Raw genomic sequence first — 17,869 nt, 5'->3', positions numbered from 1 at the left:
CCGAAAGTGCTGGGATTACAGTGAGCCACTGCAACCGGCCCGGAATTGCATTACATTTAGAATTTCATCGAATTCTCTCTCACGCCCCCTCCATTTTACCACCCAGGATCTCAGAGTACACTTGACATCACATCTTGTCTTTAGTTCAGTCAGCACCTAGTCCTGACCCTAGTTTGACCTGAACATCATTTTTCAAGAGTGCTGCCTCACACATAGACCCTTCCAAAGTCCTAGCCATGAGGAAAGCCCATGGAGCCGTTCGTCTACTCACCCACAACAAACAGACATGCAAGCTTTGTCTTCCCACAGCTTCTCCTCCAAGATTTCTGAGAGAATCCTATAAGGAGCCAAGAATGACTGATGAGGGTTCCCTTCTTTTAATAGTTTCTTTCTAAAGGGCTTGGGTTTCTGACATGTATTGCTTTTGCCACCAGACAAAAATGCTGCAGCTTAAAAAATGTAAAAAGGTTAGAGGTCAAATTCCAATTTGATCCCAGCTAGTGATTTTGTTTCTATGCAATCTAACCAACCACACAGATAAGACCATAGGTGACTTCCAGGTCACAGAGGCTGTCAGTTGAATTTGTATGCTGTATAGCTACATGATAGAAACAGCACTGTGTTTCGAATAATATTTTGATTAAGCTCTGGGGAAAATAAGTTAGAGTTAAAACAGAGAGGAGGAGAGGGTGATGGAGCCCAGGGCGGCTGGTCAGAGGGGCTTCCGGGCAGAACTTTGGGAGGCCTTCCAGGACAGCGTGGAGCAGCAGTGCCTGAGCACATTCACGACTATGCCAGGGGAGGAATTCTACCTCCTTAGGGCTTTAAGCATGGAAAGGATTTCATTTTTTCCCCCAATAGTTTCTACCAGCTGTTCTCATGAAGCCCTTCCCCACTAGATCAGGGAAGCCACAATGGCAGTTGAATCTGATGTCTCTTTTGGTTAATGGTCATCTCAGTGCGGTGAAAATTTCAATCTTGAATGTATTCAAGCCACAGGTCTCTTTCCCCCAGAGGCTTGGTGTGGCAAGGCTATGCTGTGTATGTGTGTGTGTGTGTGTGTGTGTGTGTGTGTGTGTGTGTGTTTAATTGAGAAGCACCTGCTCTGTGCTTTTAAACACCCTCTTCCTTTTCTCCAGGCCTGGCTCTCTGATGCAGGGGAACTGGGGAGGGGACAGCAGGAAGAACACATCCTTGGGTGACTGGCACCTCTGGGCCATTCTCTCCTTTCTGCTACCCTTTCCTGCTGCCGCAGTGCACTGTGCAGATGTGGGACAGCAGCTTGGAGACCCCAGCAGGGCCAGAACCCCAGAAGTTCTGCCGGCATTGCTGGATTGGTAGGAGTCACTGGGTCTTCCTGTGAGTTCTGCCTGGAAGCCCTCACACTGCACTCCTCTGATGCAGAGGCCTCTTTGCTCCATGCCAGGGACCGCAGGCTCCGAGGTCATCTTTCTTCTGCTATCTCAGCCCTAGGAACTGAGGAGCTGATGAGATCCGCCTTCCATACATCTGGGGAATGCGGAACTCCAAGGGTGGGTCTTGCCCCTGTCTCCTGGCTATGTCATCTCCCTGTCACTCCGCTCTGTGCTTCTTCCCCCCTCTCCAAGACCTTTGGCTCCATGGACATGCAGCAGGGATGCAAGGTGTCAGCTTCCTCTCCTTGAAGAGGCTTCCAGCTTTATAAGCAATTGTCTTCCATCTTCTTTCTCTGATTCAGGGAGGGAAACCTGACATGCGCCCTCCCTTCCCTCCTCTACGGTCAGAAACATTGACTTCCCTAAAGGTGACCTGCTCCACAACCCACGCCCACCCTTTCTATATATCAAGGGGGCCAATTGTCAGTTCCACAAAGCCTTTGAGGATGGCTGACTCCACGATAGGGATCCTTTGGAGTCAGAATGTGAAGCACTCAGCACCTCTTATTCTCAGCTGTAGGTTCTAGCTGCCAATTCTGGGAAAGACGGAAAGAGCCACTTAGCACCCTACTCTATTGCCACATGAGATTTCCCAAAATATGTGCCAATCAAAGATGTCTAGAGTGGCAGATTTTTAAGAGCATGAATATATGTTCATTTTTGTAAGAGTTTTCCATGTGAGAGTGCATTCCCTCAATTAAAAATTCCCTGGCCTCATTTCTCCAGTCACCCTAACCCTAAGTCTACAGAAGCACAACCCGATCTCCTGCTTTTTCTGATTTTCTTGACTGTAGGTTTAAGATGCTAAACGACGAAAACTCCAGTCACCTCCTCTACTTTAACTGTGCTCTCAGGTGGTTTGCGCTGAGAATGGATGTCCTCATGAACATCCTTACCTTCATTGTGGCCTTGTTGGTGACCCTGAGTTTCTCCTCCATCAGCACTTCATCCAAAGGCCTGTCATTGTCATACATCATCCAGGTAATGCCTGGTGCAAGGTTGGGCTTAGTCTGGAGGCTCCGGCTTATAATACATCAGGGAGGGTGCTTTTGGATGGACAGAACAAAAACCCCAACCTGAATGGGTTTAAATGAGAAAGGGAGCTTAGTGGCTCACATCTTTAAAAAGTAGGATGGTTGCGTGGACTTCAGGCACAGTGGGATTATGGCTCTGAGCTTTGCGCATGCCCTGTGATCACTTTCCTCACAAGTGACCAGCAGCCTCTGGGGTCTACAGCAAAGAAGAAGCAGAAAGAAAGCATTTCCTGCCCTAGCCATGGAGGCAGGAGTCTGGAGCTTTACTCTTATTGGAGGAAAGCATTTCCTGGCCCAGCCATGGAGGCAAAAGCCTGGAGCTTTACTCTTATTGGATTAATTTAGGCATCCCAGAACTAATTAGTGGTTTGGTGGGATACAGATCATTAGTTAGGCTAGGGATGGAGTTACACCTATTTCCAACTTTAAGTCACATAGCTACTCCACAGTGGAGGGAGTGAAATGAATGCTGGAGAGACGGTCATAATGTCGATGACAAATAATTACTGATTTATCTTTTTGGTTGCTTTTTTATTTCTTTTGAGTAACAATAATAGGTGAACATATGGCATTGATTGTGATTGGCTTCAGGCCCTGTCTTTTAACTAAATTAATTCATTTCCTCCCCACAACAACCTTCCAATACTGCCGTGATCCCCATTTTGCAGATGAAGGAACTGAGCCCCAGAAAGACTTGGCCTGAGATCATACAGCTGTCATGTGTGAGGGCCAGGATTTGAATGCAGGCCACCTGGACCTCATGTTTGTTTGAATCTTGTTATCTTTGGAAACTTTCTGACATAGTCCTTATTCTTAGTGCTGTGAAACTCTGGAATAATGTATCTGAATGTGGGTCTTTATTCATGTGTTCTGTTTGATGCTGTGAGTTCTTTAAGATTAAAGTCAAATTTCTCATCAGCTTGGAAACATGTCTCCTTTTTCTCCTTCATTTTGACAATGTCCTATTTTTCTTTGTTTTTGTTTTCTTACTGTATTCATGTCAGTTGAATATTGAATTTCTTGCATCAATTCTCTATGTTTCTTTTTCTTTTCTCTCAAAGTTTCCATGTTCTTGTCTTTTTATCTTGGGAATTTTCATTAGTTTTGCCATTCAGCTATTCCTTTGAATTTTAAATTTGGCAATCCTATATTCATATATTTAATTTCCAGAAGCTCTTATTCTCTGAGTTTTTAAAAGAATCACTTTTTACATGGATGCAGTGTATTTTTGAATCTCTCTGAGGATATTAATTAGTGTATTAGTTAGTTCTCACACTGCTGATAAAGACATACCTGAGACTGGGTCATTTATAAAGAAAAAGAGGTTTAATGGACTCACAGTTCCATGTGGCTGGGGAGGCCTCACAATCATGGTGAAAGGTGAAAGGCACGTCTTACATGGTGGCAGACAAGAGAGAATGAGAGCCAAGCACGAGGGGAAACCCCTCGTGAAATCCTCAGCTCTCATGAGACTTATTTACCACCATGAGAACAGTATGGGGGAAACTGCCACCACGATTCAATTATCTCCCAACCCACTGGGTCCCTCCCACAACACGTGGGAATTATGGGAGCTACAGTTCAAGATAATTTGGGTGGGGACAAAGCCAAACCATATCAGTTAGAGTCTTTTTTCCCCTCCTAAACTCTCCTCCCTTCTTTGACTTGCATCTGTTTCTTCCAGAGGTAGTTTTTCTTTTTGTTTCTCTCATTCTTGCTCTTTCGTGCCGTTGGTTTTGTCCATCTGTCTCCTGACCCATTTGTATTTAACCTCGGGGAACTAGGTTCGGTTTTCAGAGTTTCCTCTGCCTTTGTTTCACCTTGCTAGGTGTCTCCTGATGGGAAATTTTATGACTACAGTAGGTGGGTGGGGGGCTTTTCCATAGGCTGGCTTCACTTCAGGAAAGCAGCCAGGGAGCTGATTTTTAGGTACCCAAATGCAAGATTTAAAGAAGTTTTTATATGGGGACTATTCTGAGAGCCCCATTTATCCCCAGGCAGTTAATTCAATTTCTTTAGAGAAAATCATGTGTATGTGTGTGTATCTGTGTGCACGTGTGCTCCCATGCCTAGGGAAAAAGGGTCCAACTAACTCTGGTTAGGAGAAAGAAGAGGGGAAGAGGAGTGAGTGAACCAGATGGGAGTGGTTGTCTATATAGAGAGCCTATCAACCAGCCTCTTTGTGGGCCCCCTTCTCATACCTGGAGCCTCTCTGGGTTCTGCTCTTTAAACTCTAGCATGCTCTGCTTCCATTTTATCAAAAGGCTCTCATCCTCTTTCCATCTTGTAGAAATTTGTAGCTCATTCACTGCTGTCTCTCCTCAATCCCCTTACTGTTAACGGTCTATTCTTTATGGAAAATTTATCTGATATCGTTTAAATGGTATTTTTGGGAAGAAGGAGAAACAAAAACGTATTCTCAGTACTCTCTTTTAAGTGGGGAAAAATGAATTTTCCTTGGGTAACTGGTTTCCTGTATTGATAGATGTTTTCACTTGTCGTTGCCTAGTAAAATATCAAGCAGATGATGTTGAACAGTTTCCCTTAATTGGTCCAAGTAAAACAGCTTTCCCCAACTAAGGTCATGCTTTTGGGCAATATTATCAGCTTTCCATGAGATTGTTTTCAAACATTCCTGAAAGGTCGTGCACAGCATTGAGATCTATGGGAACACTTGTTCTCCAGCTGGCTCTGTGGCTTCATTGAGCATTAGCCCCCTTTGGAGAACACAGAATCAAAATGACAGCACTCCACTTGAGACTAGAGAAGACTCCCTAGATGGATGAGAAATTGGCATGAAATCCCACAGAGCAGAAAGTGAATGCAAAGTGACATCATATCACATCACGTAGAATAAGCACTTCCTGGGGCCAGCACTGTGCCTTTGTGGGCATCCTAAATCTGGGAGGGCTGCCGTGGCCTTGGGAGCTGATACTCTTGCATTTAGCAAAAGATGTATATGCCCTTCTCAAGGGCAGGGTTCATTCATTCACTCACCAGATATCCCCTAAGCACCCACCATTAGCCGGGAATTGTGCTAGTGGCTGTGGATTCAGCAGTCAGCAGTCTGAACAAGTCCTGCCCTCATTCTAATGGGCAGCTGGAATAAATGAGGGGCAAGTAAATAGATGAGAAGCTCAGAAGGTGTTTAAGCGTTGGGAAGACAACAAGTGGAGGAATGTCTCTGTCAGAAGGGGAAGCAACATTTCATACAACAGCCACAGGAGGCCTCTGCTGGGACGTGGCTTCCAACCTGAGACCTGAAGGATAAAGAACCAGCCAAGGAAGACTGGAAGAAAGAGTGCCTCAGGGAAGGGCTCAGCAGTAGGCATGATCCTGGCATGTTTGAGAATCTGAGAAGCCCACGTGGCTTGAGCAAGGTGGTATGAGGTGCCAGCAGAGTAGAATATGTAGAGCTTTGTAAGTCGGGGGCAGGGGTATTATCTGTATTCCAAGACTGGGTTTCTCAACCATGGCACTGCAGGCTTTGGGGCTGGATAATCCTTTTGGTGAGGGGCTGTTCTGTGCATGGTAGGATGTTCAGCAGCCTCCCTGGCTCTGCCCATGAGATGCTGGTATTACGTCCCTCCTGCCAGGTTGTGACAACCCAAACCGTCTCTAGACATTGCCAAATGCCCTCTCTGGGGCAGGTTGAGAGCCACTGCTCTAAAGAAGTGGAAACTGCTGACCTGTATTAAGCAGGGAGGCCTGCTGAGGGGCTCTCAGAGGGTCTGCACCGAAAGGTGGACGCTCTCCACGTCACCCACCTGCTCGTGCCCCCTGCCTCTTTGCGGCTAAGGCCTCTTGCTTCTTACTACAGCATTCTTATCCTGAGTTTGACTGGTGGACTTCTTATCATAAATGCCTCAGCTCACACAGTCCTCTGGAACCCCCTATCTAAGCTAACTCCCCAGCTCCAGCCCCTCTCCTACATCATCCTTTCGGGACATTCTTGTCACTCCTGCAATGGCCTTGTGTGCCATCTCCACCAGTCCACTAGAATGGAAGCTGCGTGAGTGCAGGGATCTTGTCTGTAACCTTCAACCCTGGAAACTGGTGCCCCGACCAGTACCTGGCCCATGGCTACTGCTCAGTCAATGAAGTTCGCTAATGCATGAGATGGCCCTGCCTCTAGCCCACTTGGTGACACATGCTGTGGCTGCCCCACCTTTCCAGGGCATTCTCACACCCAGGAGCAGGTGTAGCAATGACTGAGGGAGTCAGTGGCTATGTACCCACGTGCACCTCAGCTTTCTTACCCCAGCATGGGCCAGTTCCGAGGTGTGCTCCATTCAGTGTCCCAGAGCTCCCAGGCCAGCTGGACTCTCAGTTGCCCACAGCAGTAATGTCTCACAAACACACCTGGTATGGGCAGCCTCTCTTCCCCTGCTCACTCCTCCATCCCCTCCTGGTACAATCTGGGTTCACTGCCTATGTTCGTTTGTGAAGGCTGCTGCGACAAATTACATGCTTGCAGGCTTCAAACAAGAGAATGGTATTCTTTCACTGTTGTGGAGTCAGACGCCCGGACTCAAGGTGTTGGCAGGGCCAGCTTCCCCCCGGAGGCTCGGGAGAATCTGTTTCTTCTCTCTTCCAGCTTCTGTGGCTGCTGGCCATCCCTGGCATCTCTTGTCTTGTAGCTGTATCACTCCAGTCTCTGCCTCTGCCTTCATGTCCCCTTCTCCTCTATGTTTTCTCCTCTGTCTCTTATAACGACACTTATCACTGGACTTAGGACCCACTCACGTGATCCAGGATGATCTCAAAGTCCTTATTAACACCTGCAGAGATCCTCTCTCCAAATGAGAGAGCATTTGCAGGTTCCAGGGATTAGGAAATGGGTACATCTTTTAGGGGTGGGGGACACCATTCAACCTGCCCTGATATAATCCTTACAGTCAAATCTCAGGGTTGGCCTCTGGGAGATCCAGGCCTAAGGTGGGTGATCTTAGCAAGCCACATGCCCCAGTCTGAGCCTTGACTTTCTCATTACTATAGCAAGAAGACAGCCTTGATGGTTTTCTGTTCTCTTATGGCGATGTGGTTTTCAGTTGCTTTTTGAGCAAGAGGCTGAGGGAGGGCTGCTCTGAGATGCACGACCCTGCCAGGTGGCAGCAAGGGGCCGATACCTAGCAGTTCTGCAGCTCCCAGAGAGAATTCCCACCACTCAAAGAGGCGTGTGATCAAGTGGTTCTGTGGGGAGATGATTCTCACCATCTGGAGTGCTGAGGAAAAATGTAATTACCATTTGTTTCTAAATACAAAGGAAGTGTTTAAAGGCAAAACACCCCAACAGGAATATCTTTACTTCTGGGCACTTGGCTGGGAAGGCAGGCCTCCTGTCTGTGCCGTCCTGCTTGAGGCAGGGGAGGGGTCATTCACCAGGGCTGCCTCCTGAACCGGGAGCAACAGCACCCGAAGGAGGAAGGGGCTCTAACTGCGGCTGCTTGCTCCTTTTTAACAGCTGAGCGGACTGCTCCAAGTGTGTGTGCGAACGGGAACAGAGACCCAAGCCAAATTCACCTCCGTGGAGCTGCTCAGGGAATACATTTTGGTAAGAAATTAGTGTATCAAAGAGGAGGGACAAGTTCATTTTGGCAGGAATTGGGCAAATATTGGATCTTTTTAGATGCGAAAGGGGTCTTTTTAAAAAACTGAAATCAGACTGGGCGCGGTGGCTTACGCCTGTAATCCCAGCACTTTGGGAGGCTGAGGTGGGCAGATCACCTGAGGTTAAGGGTTCGAGACCAGCCTGGCCAACATGGTGAAACCATGTCGCCACTAAAAATACAAAAATTAGCCAGGCATGATGGCGAGCGGTGGTAATCCCCGCTACTCGGGAGGCTGAGGTAGAAGAATCACTAGAGCCCAGGAGGTGGAGGTTTCGGTGAGCTGAGATCCTGCCATTACACTCCAAGCCAGGACAACAAGAGTAAAACTCCGTCTCAAAAATCAAAAACAAAACAAAAAAAACCCCCAAATCGGATGAGTCATCCCTCTTATTAAAACCTGTATTTACAATACATTCTAAAGTCCTTGATGTTGAATGTGAGCTTCTTTTTAACAAGGTTTCCTTAAGGGCTGTTTTGATACACAGAAAAATACAATTCAGTGGTTTACTTTGGTTTCTAAAAATTAATATTTGGCCAGGCGCAGTGGCTCACACCTGTAATTTCAACACTTTTGGAGACCGAGGCAGGAGGATTGCTTGAAGCCAGGAATTTGAGACCAGCCTGTGCAGTATAGTGAGACGCTATCTCTCCAAAAAAAAAAAAAAAAAAAAAAAAAAAAAGTTAAATTTTGCCATGTGTGGTGGCGTGCACCTATAGTCCTAGCTACTGAGGATGTTAAGGAGGGAGGGTCACTTGAGCCCAGGAGTTTGAAGCTGCAGTAAGCTATGATGATGCCATTGCACTCCAGCCTGTGCAAGAGAGCTCGACCCTGACTCTAAAATTTTTTTAAGTTAAAAATTATTATTTGATTGATTAAAGTCATAAGTTGAAAAAATAGAAGCCCAGTCTGACGCTTCTTTAAAAGCTTTTATATCCAACTTACAAATCTTGCGATTCTTTTAAAAGAAGTCTAGCCAATTCTAGCAATCACATTTAGGTGTCTTTGAAGAGTGGCTCCATTTACAAACTTAATTAAACACTTTAAAACATTTTAAACTGCATTTTAAAATTTAATACATTCAGTTTCTTTTTTAACTACCTCAATGATCTGATTTAACCACAAACCTTCCTGAGTTTGTATAACTTTAATAAATTAAACTTATAAATATAGTAAGCGCTAAGTTTTCATGACAGAATCAATGCTATAAACAGTAAATTTTTAACGTAAAATCATGTTTAAATCAATTATTCAATTGTACATTTTAAATTAGCATCACCAGCCCAAGTTCTGTTAATATATTGTGAATACTTGAAACACCAAGCATGCAGATTTCTTAAAGTAAAAATATGACTGTTACAGTTTCGTTTCTCTAAAATATTTTTATTCCTAATTCTAAATCTTCTAGGCGTTAAAAAATACTCAGTCCTTAACAATACAGGTATTTTCTCAGCTAAATGAGGTTGCTTATTGACCAGAGATGTGGGCTGGTCAGCCACCCTGATGGGGCACACGGGATTCCTAATTCCAGCTGTTTACACAGGGGTGACTTAAGAGGAGGGGCTGCTCTTGTGATGAAGCCAAGCTGCCCTTCTCCTTAATCAGACCTTGCATTTCTTGGACTCTTAGGGGACTTAAATGATTTTTTTTTTTCATGTATCTCTAAAGACCTCTGAACTTGACATCCTGCATTCTTACCATCTTTCTACTTCTAGCATGATGATAATTCTTGCAGATCTTGAAATTATATCTGGTTGAATTCTGCAAATCTCAAGGCTCTCTCTGGCCTTGTCACACAGCTTCAGGGCTACACTTCCGACATTTTCCCAGGCCCACAGGCCCAGTATGAGCTTCCCTTGTGTATTCCTCTAAGTCATCCATCCCTCTATTCGCTAAGCTCCAGCCACATGATTTTTCTTTCCATTCCTCAAATTGCCCAAGCTCATTCTGGCCCTGGGGCCTTTGGACTAGCTGTCCCCCCAACCTGGAGGGCTCCGGACTTGATCCTCTTGTAGCTGGCATCCTCCCAGCACTCCAGCCCTCAGCTCCAATGTCACATAGGCGCCTTCCTCAAACCTCAAGTACTTTTACTCTCCCATCTCCCTTGCCCAACACACAAATCACATTCTGTATCCTATTGCAATACTCTGTTTTGTTGTCTTCATTTTTAATTTTTTTTCTTGTTTATTATCTGACATCCCCACTGGAATGTGAGTTTCTAGAATTAAGGGTCATTATGGTTTATTTCACCACCATGAATAGCAGTACCTGAAACTGTGTGAATCAATGAATGAATTAGTTAAATAAATGAAAAAAACAAATGGCTATTCACTGGTCATTGGTTGTTCTCCTTTACAGACCTGTGTTCCTGAATGCACTCATCCCCTCAAAGTGGGGACCTGTCCCAAAGACTGGCCCAGCCATGGGGAGATCACCTTCAGAGACTATCAGATGAGATACAGAGACAACACCCCCCTTGTTCTCGACAGCCTGAACCTGAACATACAAAGTGGGCAGACAGTCGGGATTGTTGGAAGAACAGGTTCCGGTGAGGACAAGCTGTGCTTTTGTTTCTTTTAGGTTGTTTTCTTTGGATTTCCACTGGATGTCCTAGTTAAGTCACACCAGAGAGTGATGTGTATGTGTGTCAGATTGGCTGTTATTTCTCTCAAATCTCTTTACTGTAAATTAGGATTTCAGGTTGAATGGGTGTGTGGAGATGGAAGCAGACACATCAGTTTTTGAATTAATTAAATGACAATCATTCTAGTGCAACAGGGCCCCAGAGATGAGTTGTGTGCTAAGGGCCCTTGCAAGGATGAGCAGGTTAACTGTGTCAGGGTAGCCCATCCCTCCACCCCGACCCCGGTGAGGACACTTTCTGTCTACACCATCATCCTTATGGAGCCATTTGCATTGCATTAAAAATCCCACTAATTAAATGCTTCGATATGATGGAAGCACAAACTGATGTTTGATTTGTTGTTCTTGCTTTTATGGCTCCCAGGAAAGTCATCGTTAGGAATGGCCTTGTTTCGTCTGGTGGAGCCAGCCAATGGCACAATCTTTATTGATGAGGTGGATATCTGCACTCTCAGCTTGGAAGACCTCAGAACCAAGCTGACCGTGATCCCACAGGATCCTGTCCTGTTTGTAGGTACAGTAAGGTAGCTGTTTTTAATCATTGTGCATTCCTATTTTTGGAGAGTGAAATCAGACTGACCAAGAACTTTGTGATATCCCCAGGGCATGGCTGGCCTGGAGCTGTTCTGTCTGAGGGAAGCAGCATCCCAGAGGGTTCACAAGCACTGCTGGTCCCTGTTTCTGCCTCCAACCTTGGGAGGAGCCAGGCCCCAGGGGTCTGAGCATTGCTTGTGTTTTATAAACACATTATCAATGAACAGGATGCTTCTATATTCATTCATACACTGAGCAGATATTCCGGTGGCTCTGGACAGCCCTAGTTTATGCCTGTGTCCCAGCATCCCATCAGGTTTAGCAATGGCCACTCTGAAAAGTGTCCCAGTGTGCACAATAAAATAAATAGTTACCTCACATATATAGCTGTCCATTTCGAAGTGCATTCATTTATTTCCACAACTAAGTGAACAGAAGCTATTCCAAGCAAGAACAGTAGGGCTGCAGCTTCTGTGGGGCTCCAGATCTGATATCAAGGCACAAGGGGAAAGGCAGTTTCTCAGTTAGCCAGTGCAGTGGCTCTCTGTAATGAGAGGAACATTTCTCCCATAGCGCACCAGATGAAGTAGGGTAACTGTATTTACTGTATTTAGAGTTCATTGTTTGAAAAATGCATTCTGCCTCTTGAAACAGTAGATTTACATTCTGTGTCTGAACTGCTCAGCACCCTGTGAGGCCCTAGGAGCTGCCGATGCATGGAGTGGCAGATTTGGGTTGCTCACTCTCCCTCTTTCTCTGCCAAGAATTTTATCAGTTCAAACCCACTCTGCTACTCGGGGCTGCTGAGAGGCCCAGGTGTGTCTTTCTGAGCACCTTGCTCAGAGCTGCCTCTCGGCAGGGTACCACCTGTCATTGCCTGCCTCGGCGGTTTCTGCTCCATCACAGAGTTGTGGACCCTTGGTCTCGTGGCCTGAGGTCCGTATTTTGTGGACCACTGTCCTGGACTGAGGACGATTCTTGGAGCATGAGGTCATCACATGCCACCTCCTACCCTCCTCCACATGCTACAGAAAGCCTGCTCCCCATCCATCCTCTCGTCCTTGGAAATCCGGCTCCCTGTCCTTTCCTCTCCTTCATTGCAGGTACAACTTGGATCCCTTTGAGAGTCACACCGACGAGATGCTCTGGCAGGTTCTGGAGAGAACATTCATGAAGGAAACAGTAGGTCTCTGGGGCTGTTGAGGAGGAGTTTGTTTCCCAGCACCACTGCCCTAGATTCCTGGCCTAGGTTTAAATTTGACAAGCACCTAGGCCAGCACTTAGCCAAGTTTATTTTTGGACACCACATAAGTCAGTAGAACATAATCCTTAGTTACTCTTTCCTATTAAAAGCAACAATAGGGCTCTACAATGACCCAGTCAAGAGCACTACGTGTATCGTCTCACTTGGTCCTTACTACAATGCTCTGAGGTTGGTACTTTTACCCCTAATTTTAGAGATGAAGAAATTAAAGCTCAGGGAAGTAACATGCCCAGGCCAGTGAGTAGCGGGGTGGAGACTTGAACGCAAGCCTATCTGGCTGTAGAGCAGATGGAAGGCCCTGCTACTCTGCCAATGGCCTCATTTGCTTATCAGAACAGACAAGCCACAGAAAACGGGAGGGTGTGGAATGTTCTGGGAATAGCAAGTATGGCTGGTTGGAGAGGACTGAACCATCTGTGAGAGGGGACCTTGTCCTATAAGAACTACAACCCCAGCTGAGGTCAGCAGGTAAGCATGACCCCCTCTACAGCCCAACATGATATTTTTCCAGGACTTGGTGTACCAACATGAGCATCTTCCAAGGCCACTTTGGCTTGTCACTCTGGATAAGCCAGACCCTGTCTTACCCTTCCTTAATGTCCAGGAAACTCTCCCATCCCATCTCTATTTTGTCCATGCAAACAGCAATCCAGAAGGCCATTTCCAGTTGCTTGTGTGCTCTCTGGAACTGCATTTGCATCATTTGTTCTTTTGGTGAATTGTCTACAGGGTTCTATGAATCATACCGTGATTTTAAATTATTAATGTCCGCCTACTCCCCGGTCTTTCCCTGGTGCCTGTTTGCAATATTGAAATGATTGTTGTTTTGCACTTTCTTTGCCATAGTAAAATAAAGCAAGCTGATGAATGCAAGAGAAGGGGGCAATCGATACAGACAGCATAGGACAATTTTATAGATCATCAGCACAAATGTGGCATTTTCTGTGTTTTATAGATAATGAAACTCCCAGAAAAATTACAGGCAGAAGTCACAGAAAATGGAGAAAACTTCTCAGTAGGGGAACGTCAGCTGCTTTGTGTGGCCCGAGCTCTTCTCCGTAATTCAAAGGTAAGAAAACACGGAAAATGGATTGGTTAAATTTTGGATATTTCCTGCAGCGCCACTCAATCCAGGAGGTAGTGCCAGGCGTATGTCTTTCAGCAAAGAGAGAGCAATTGAGCCATTTAAAAACCGATCACTTTTTCTTAAGACAAAGTTGTGAGGGATAAAAATTGAAAAGTAACAGCCATTTACAGCAAGAACACCTTCCTCTCCCAGGCTTCCCCTGGGGAGGTCTCGCTTAGATTTTCACTCTGCTCGCCTAAGTGGTTTGAGTTTGAAAACTCTGTCTCCCAACTTTCTCCCATTGTCTCTGAACAATTCTGAATCTGGGTACACTGTCGCCAGGATGCTCAAGAGGGCCATCAGAATGCTAGGATATGGGAATTGTACAATTTATACTTATTTTTCTTTGTGACTTAGCCACCCTTATTTACTGATTTCCAGGAAGGGATTGCTGTTGCTTTAGTAATGTCAGTGTCTGAAGCCTCATCAAAGGTGTGACCCATTGTGTGTATTCTCCAGATGTGCTAATGTCAGGGGAGAGGGACCGGCATGGATCCAGTGCCTGCCGTGCTAAGTGGTTTAAGTGTCATCTTCATTTCTAGCTCATCAATAAGGCATAGCCCCCTTTCACCTATGAGGGAACAGAGCCTCGAGGAAGTTAAGTAACTTGGCCAGTCAAGCAGAGTCAGGGGTTAAGTTCAAGTGCTCTGATTTGCTAAATCAAATCCGCCCTGTGACCAACAGAATAATACCCCACCTCCCCAAAGATGTTAATGTCCTGATTTTTGGATGTTGTGAACATATTCATCCAAGACTTTTAATATATTAACTTACTTGGCAAAAGGGACTCTGCAGTTGTGATTAAGGATCTTGAGATGGGGAGATCATCCTAGATCTGGGTGGGCCAAACGTATTCACATGGGGCTTTCCAAGGAGGAGGCAGAAGAGTCAAAGAGAGAGAAGGAGCTGTGATGCCAGGAGGGGCTGTGGGCCAAGGAATACAAGTGGCCCAGAAACTGAAGAGGGCAAGGAAACAGAAAGAATGCAGCCCTGACAATACCTTGATTTTAGGATTTCTGACGTCTGGAACTAGAAGATAAATTTTATGTTGAGTCTCTAAGTTTATGATCGTTTGATATGGCAGCAATATAGGGAATGAATGTAAGTGCTGCTGTGCTTCATGCCGACTCAGGTTAGCATAATAGATAAAGCCTGTGCAGCCTGTCTCCCTATGAGTTTGTAGGGTTAGAATAAACCACTTAAAAAGAGGAGTAAAGGATATACAACCTTGTTCCTCTAGCAAGTTCCTTGGGAAAGATGGAGGTGATGTGATGTGAGTTTTACTTCACTCTTTTCTCTCTCTTTTTTTTTTTTTTTTTTTGAGATGCATGTTTAGCTAATTACTTTTCATCTTGTGGTCTTCTTTTTCTTCTTCTTCTTTTTTTAAAGTAAATAGAGCCAAGGCTATAAATTCCCCTCTCGGTGCACCTTTGGCTTACCTTTACAATGTTCCCTCCTCGACAGATCATTCTCCTTGATGAAGCCACCGCCTCTATGGACTCCAAGACTGACACCCTGGTCCAGAACACCATCAAAGATGCCTTCAAAGGCTGCACTGTGCTGACCATCGCCCACCGCCTCAACACAGTTCTCAACTGCGATCACGTCCTGGTTATGGAAAATGGGAAGGTACAGGAAGCTCTTTTGGCTTCATCTCCCCAGAAATTTCAGTGGTTTGAGCTTTACAGTGGGTAGATATTTTCTGCTGATTTCAGTTTTTCTTCTCTGACTTTCAGGTGATTGAGTTTGACAAGCCTGAAGTCCTTGCAGAGAAGCCAGATTCTGCCTTTGCGATGTTACTAGCAGCAGAAGTCAGATTGTAGAGGTCCTGGCGGCTGATTCTAGAGGAGGAAGAGGCTCTGTGAGATGAGTAGGAGGGGTCTTCAGGAGGGGGAGCTGTCCTCTCTGCAAGTAGCCCTGGTCTCCAGCCCCTCCCATCCATGAGTGGGCTGGCGCTGAAGTTGTCCCCCGTGTCATACTCAGTCCATGTCACCCCACTTGGTGGGCTTGGGGTTGGTTCTGGGTGGTGAACCTAGGCAGACAAAGCTAATGGACTAAAAAACTGCCCTTCACCTCCCAAAACCCCAAGGGTTCCTCATGTGTTTTCACCAAAACCACCCCACTGCCTAAGAATGAATATATTGTAACTTTCAGTTAGAAACCAGCCACAATAAAGAAAATGGGAAAATGTCTTAGGATGGAGTTTGCAAGGTTTCCTTGCCCATTATCAGAAGGAAAAAGAGCAGAATTTTCTTCTCGTTTAGCCCCACTCACTTCCATCTTGACTGGATGACAAGCAGTAACTACACAGATCTGTAGCATGAAAGATTGAATACAGTGTTTGGCCAAAAAAATTGTTTTTTAAATCATATTATATGTTTCAATTGATCTATTAGAATAACCAAGAAAACAAAATGCTGGAGTTTCTCTATAAATGACACTTTTGTATCTTCTTTATTGGTCATTAAAACGCAGTAGGAAATTACCCTGAAATGTTGCCTTGCAATTATTTCACTGACGATATTCCAATTTCTGTACTACTTCCTCTCATAGACCCTTGTTGCCTTCTCCCTTTACTCAGTAATGAACCCTCACAGTCGCTTACCAAATAAAAGGCTTTCTCTCCAACCTTGAGGCTGGTTCTGATGGAAGCAGTAAAGGTGTATTCCCAGCAGCCCCAGGAGTGAGCGCTGCGAATTCATGGTGACATTTGAGAAAAAAAAAATTTATAGAAAATCCGGCAAGCTCTTGTGTAGTAGCCGCCAAGAGGCAGGCCGGCAGTTCTGGCTATTTCTCATTCGTCAGGAATGAAGGCCCTATGAGGTTTCCTGGGCCTGCTTTCCAGGCCCCAGGCTGAACTCTAAACACAGCTCAGGGCAGTGTGGTCAGCAAAGCTTCCAGATGGCAACCCCCCACCCCACTTCCCTTCTAAGTGTTGGTCACGTCCTTGCTTCCCCAGACATGGAGGAAGGAATGCCTGACACCTGGGAGCACCCGGGGAACACTTGTGGCAGCCATGAATGACAGCATCTAATGAACTCACTCAAACACAGCTGTGGAGCCTGGCGAACATCCCTCCCAGGTGCGTGTGCATGTTAAGAGCTTAATCTGGATTTCTGGCCAACAAGCCAATAGCCAGCAATTCAAGGGCTGGGCATGTGATGTTCACCTCCAACCGATTATTCTCCAGCCCTCCTCCAGCCAGGCCTAGGCAGGGGTCTACCCAACCAGCGGGGAGGCGAGCACACCTGGCCTCAAGTAGAGTTTATAGCCTGGCAAGTGTGTGAAAGCCCTGGCCCAGCAGCTTGGCAGCAGTGGATCCTGCCCTCAGCAGAGGGTGCACCAAGACATGTGGCAGAGAAGGACGTGAGCCAGGGGTTTCCTTCCGTGGACAGCTCCAGGCCAAGTGTGGATCTGTTTGTGAAGGGACACAGTGTATCTTTGCCTGATCTGAGCTTTCCCCCATGGTGCATAACCCTGACCGAAGGTCATTAAACCCACATCCATGGGAATCCATGACAGTTGTGCAATGTCAGGGAGGGATGCTTTATTTTCTACCAACTTGACACCAGCCAGATAATCAGTCTGTGATTTCAAGAGGTGGTGTTTTCATGAGGACAGGGGATAGGCTACAATGATCCCTGCTGCTCCTTCAGATGCACTGAGAGAGGAATCACCTCCTATGACTCCTTTTCTGCCCACACTCGCTTTGGTTTACTCTGGCAGAAGAACACCGACATTGATCCTGATGTCTACTGAGACCTTGCACTGTGCCAGGGACAGTGACAAGCATTTTTTTCATGAATTATTTCACTGAATCCTCACCTCACCCCATGAGATGGGAATTGAGGCTCACTGAGGTTAGTAACTTATCTACAGATGCCCAGGAAGGAAGGGACAGAGATAGGACTTGAACCCTAACCAGTCTGGCTCCACAGTCCCTGCTCCCAACCCCTTCACAACAAAGCCCCTCCAGTCCTTTCCCCTTGGCCTGTTGCAGGGACAGTGATGGTCATCAGCATCCTCCCTGGGGGAGAGTGACTTCTGAGGGTTTGGCTGTTTGCATGTATAAGCCATGAAACCATCTTAGTAAACCCCTCTCCCACCCCAATCCCTTGCTGTCACTGCCATATCAGCTAAGGGGAGGCTATGTGGAATAATAGTAGCCATTTAGCCAAATTCCTCAAAGCACAGGCTTAGGTTATTAAATCCTCAACATATCCCTGTGGGGTAGGTACCTGCT

The 17,869-nt window shown here is 46.0% G+C and overlaps 1 protein-coding gene across 2 annotated transcripts in view; it reads left to right on the top strand.

Annotated features, from left to right (window-relative positions):
* The window catches only part of ABCC12 (ATP binding cassette subfamily C member 12), a 62,843-nt gene extending 46,724 nt beyond the window's left edge, over positions 1-16,119 (top strand). Inside the window, exons 22-29 of one of the 2 annotated variants that reach the window (XM_045382197.3) lie at positions 2,240-2,396; positions 7,914-8,003; positions 10,418-10,607; positions 11,067-11,226; positions 12,340-12,418; positions 13,456-13,569; positions 15,091-15,255; positions 15,363-16,119. In XM_045382197.3, the coding sequence (XP_045238132.2) occupies positions 2,240-2,396; positions 7,914-8,003; positions 10,418-10,607; positions 11,067-11,226; positions 12,340-12,418; positions 13,456-13,569; positions 15,091-15,255; positions 15,363-15,449 (1,042 nt within the window). In that variant the 3' untranslated portion in view covers positions 15,450-16,119. Of the gene's footprint in view, positions 1-2,209; positions 2,397-7,913; positions 8,004-10,417; positions 10,608-11,066; positions 11,227-12,339; positions 12,419-13,455; positions 13,570-15,090; positions 15,256-15,362 lie in introns of both variants that reach the window. The other variant, XM_065536826.2, reaches the window with a different exon arrangement.
* Positions 16,120-17,869: the final 1,750 nt, after the last annotated feature.

This window comes from Macaca fascicularis, chromosome 20 (assembly GCF_037993035.2).
Source record: "Macaca fascicularis isolate 582-1 chromosome 20, T2T-MFA8v1.1".
Classification (NCBI taxonomy): domain Eukaryota; kingdom Metazoa; phylum Chordata; class Mammalia; order Primates; family Cercopithecidae; genus Macaca; species Macaca fascicularis.
This window is presented reverse-complemented; position numbering and strand designations above follow the sequence as displayed.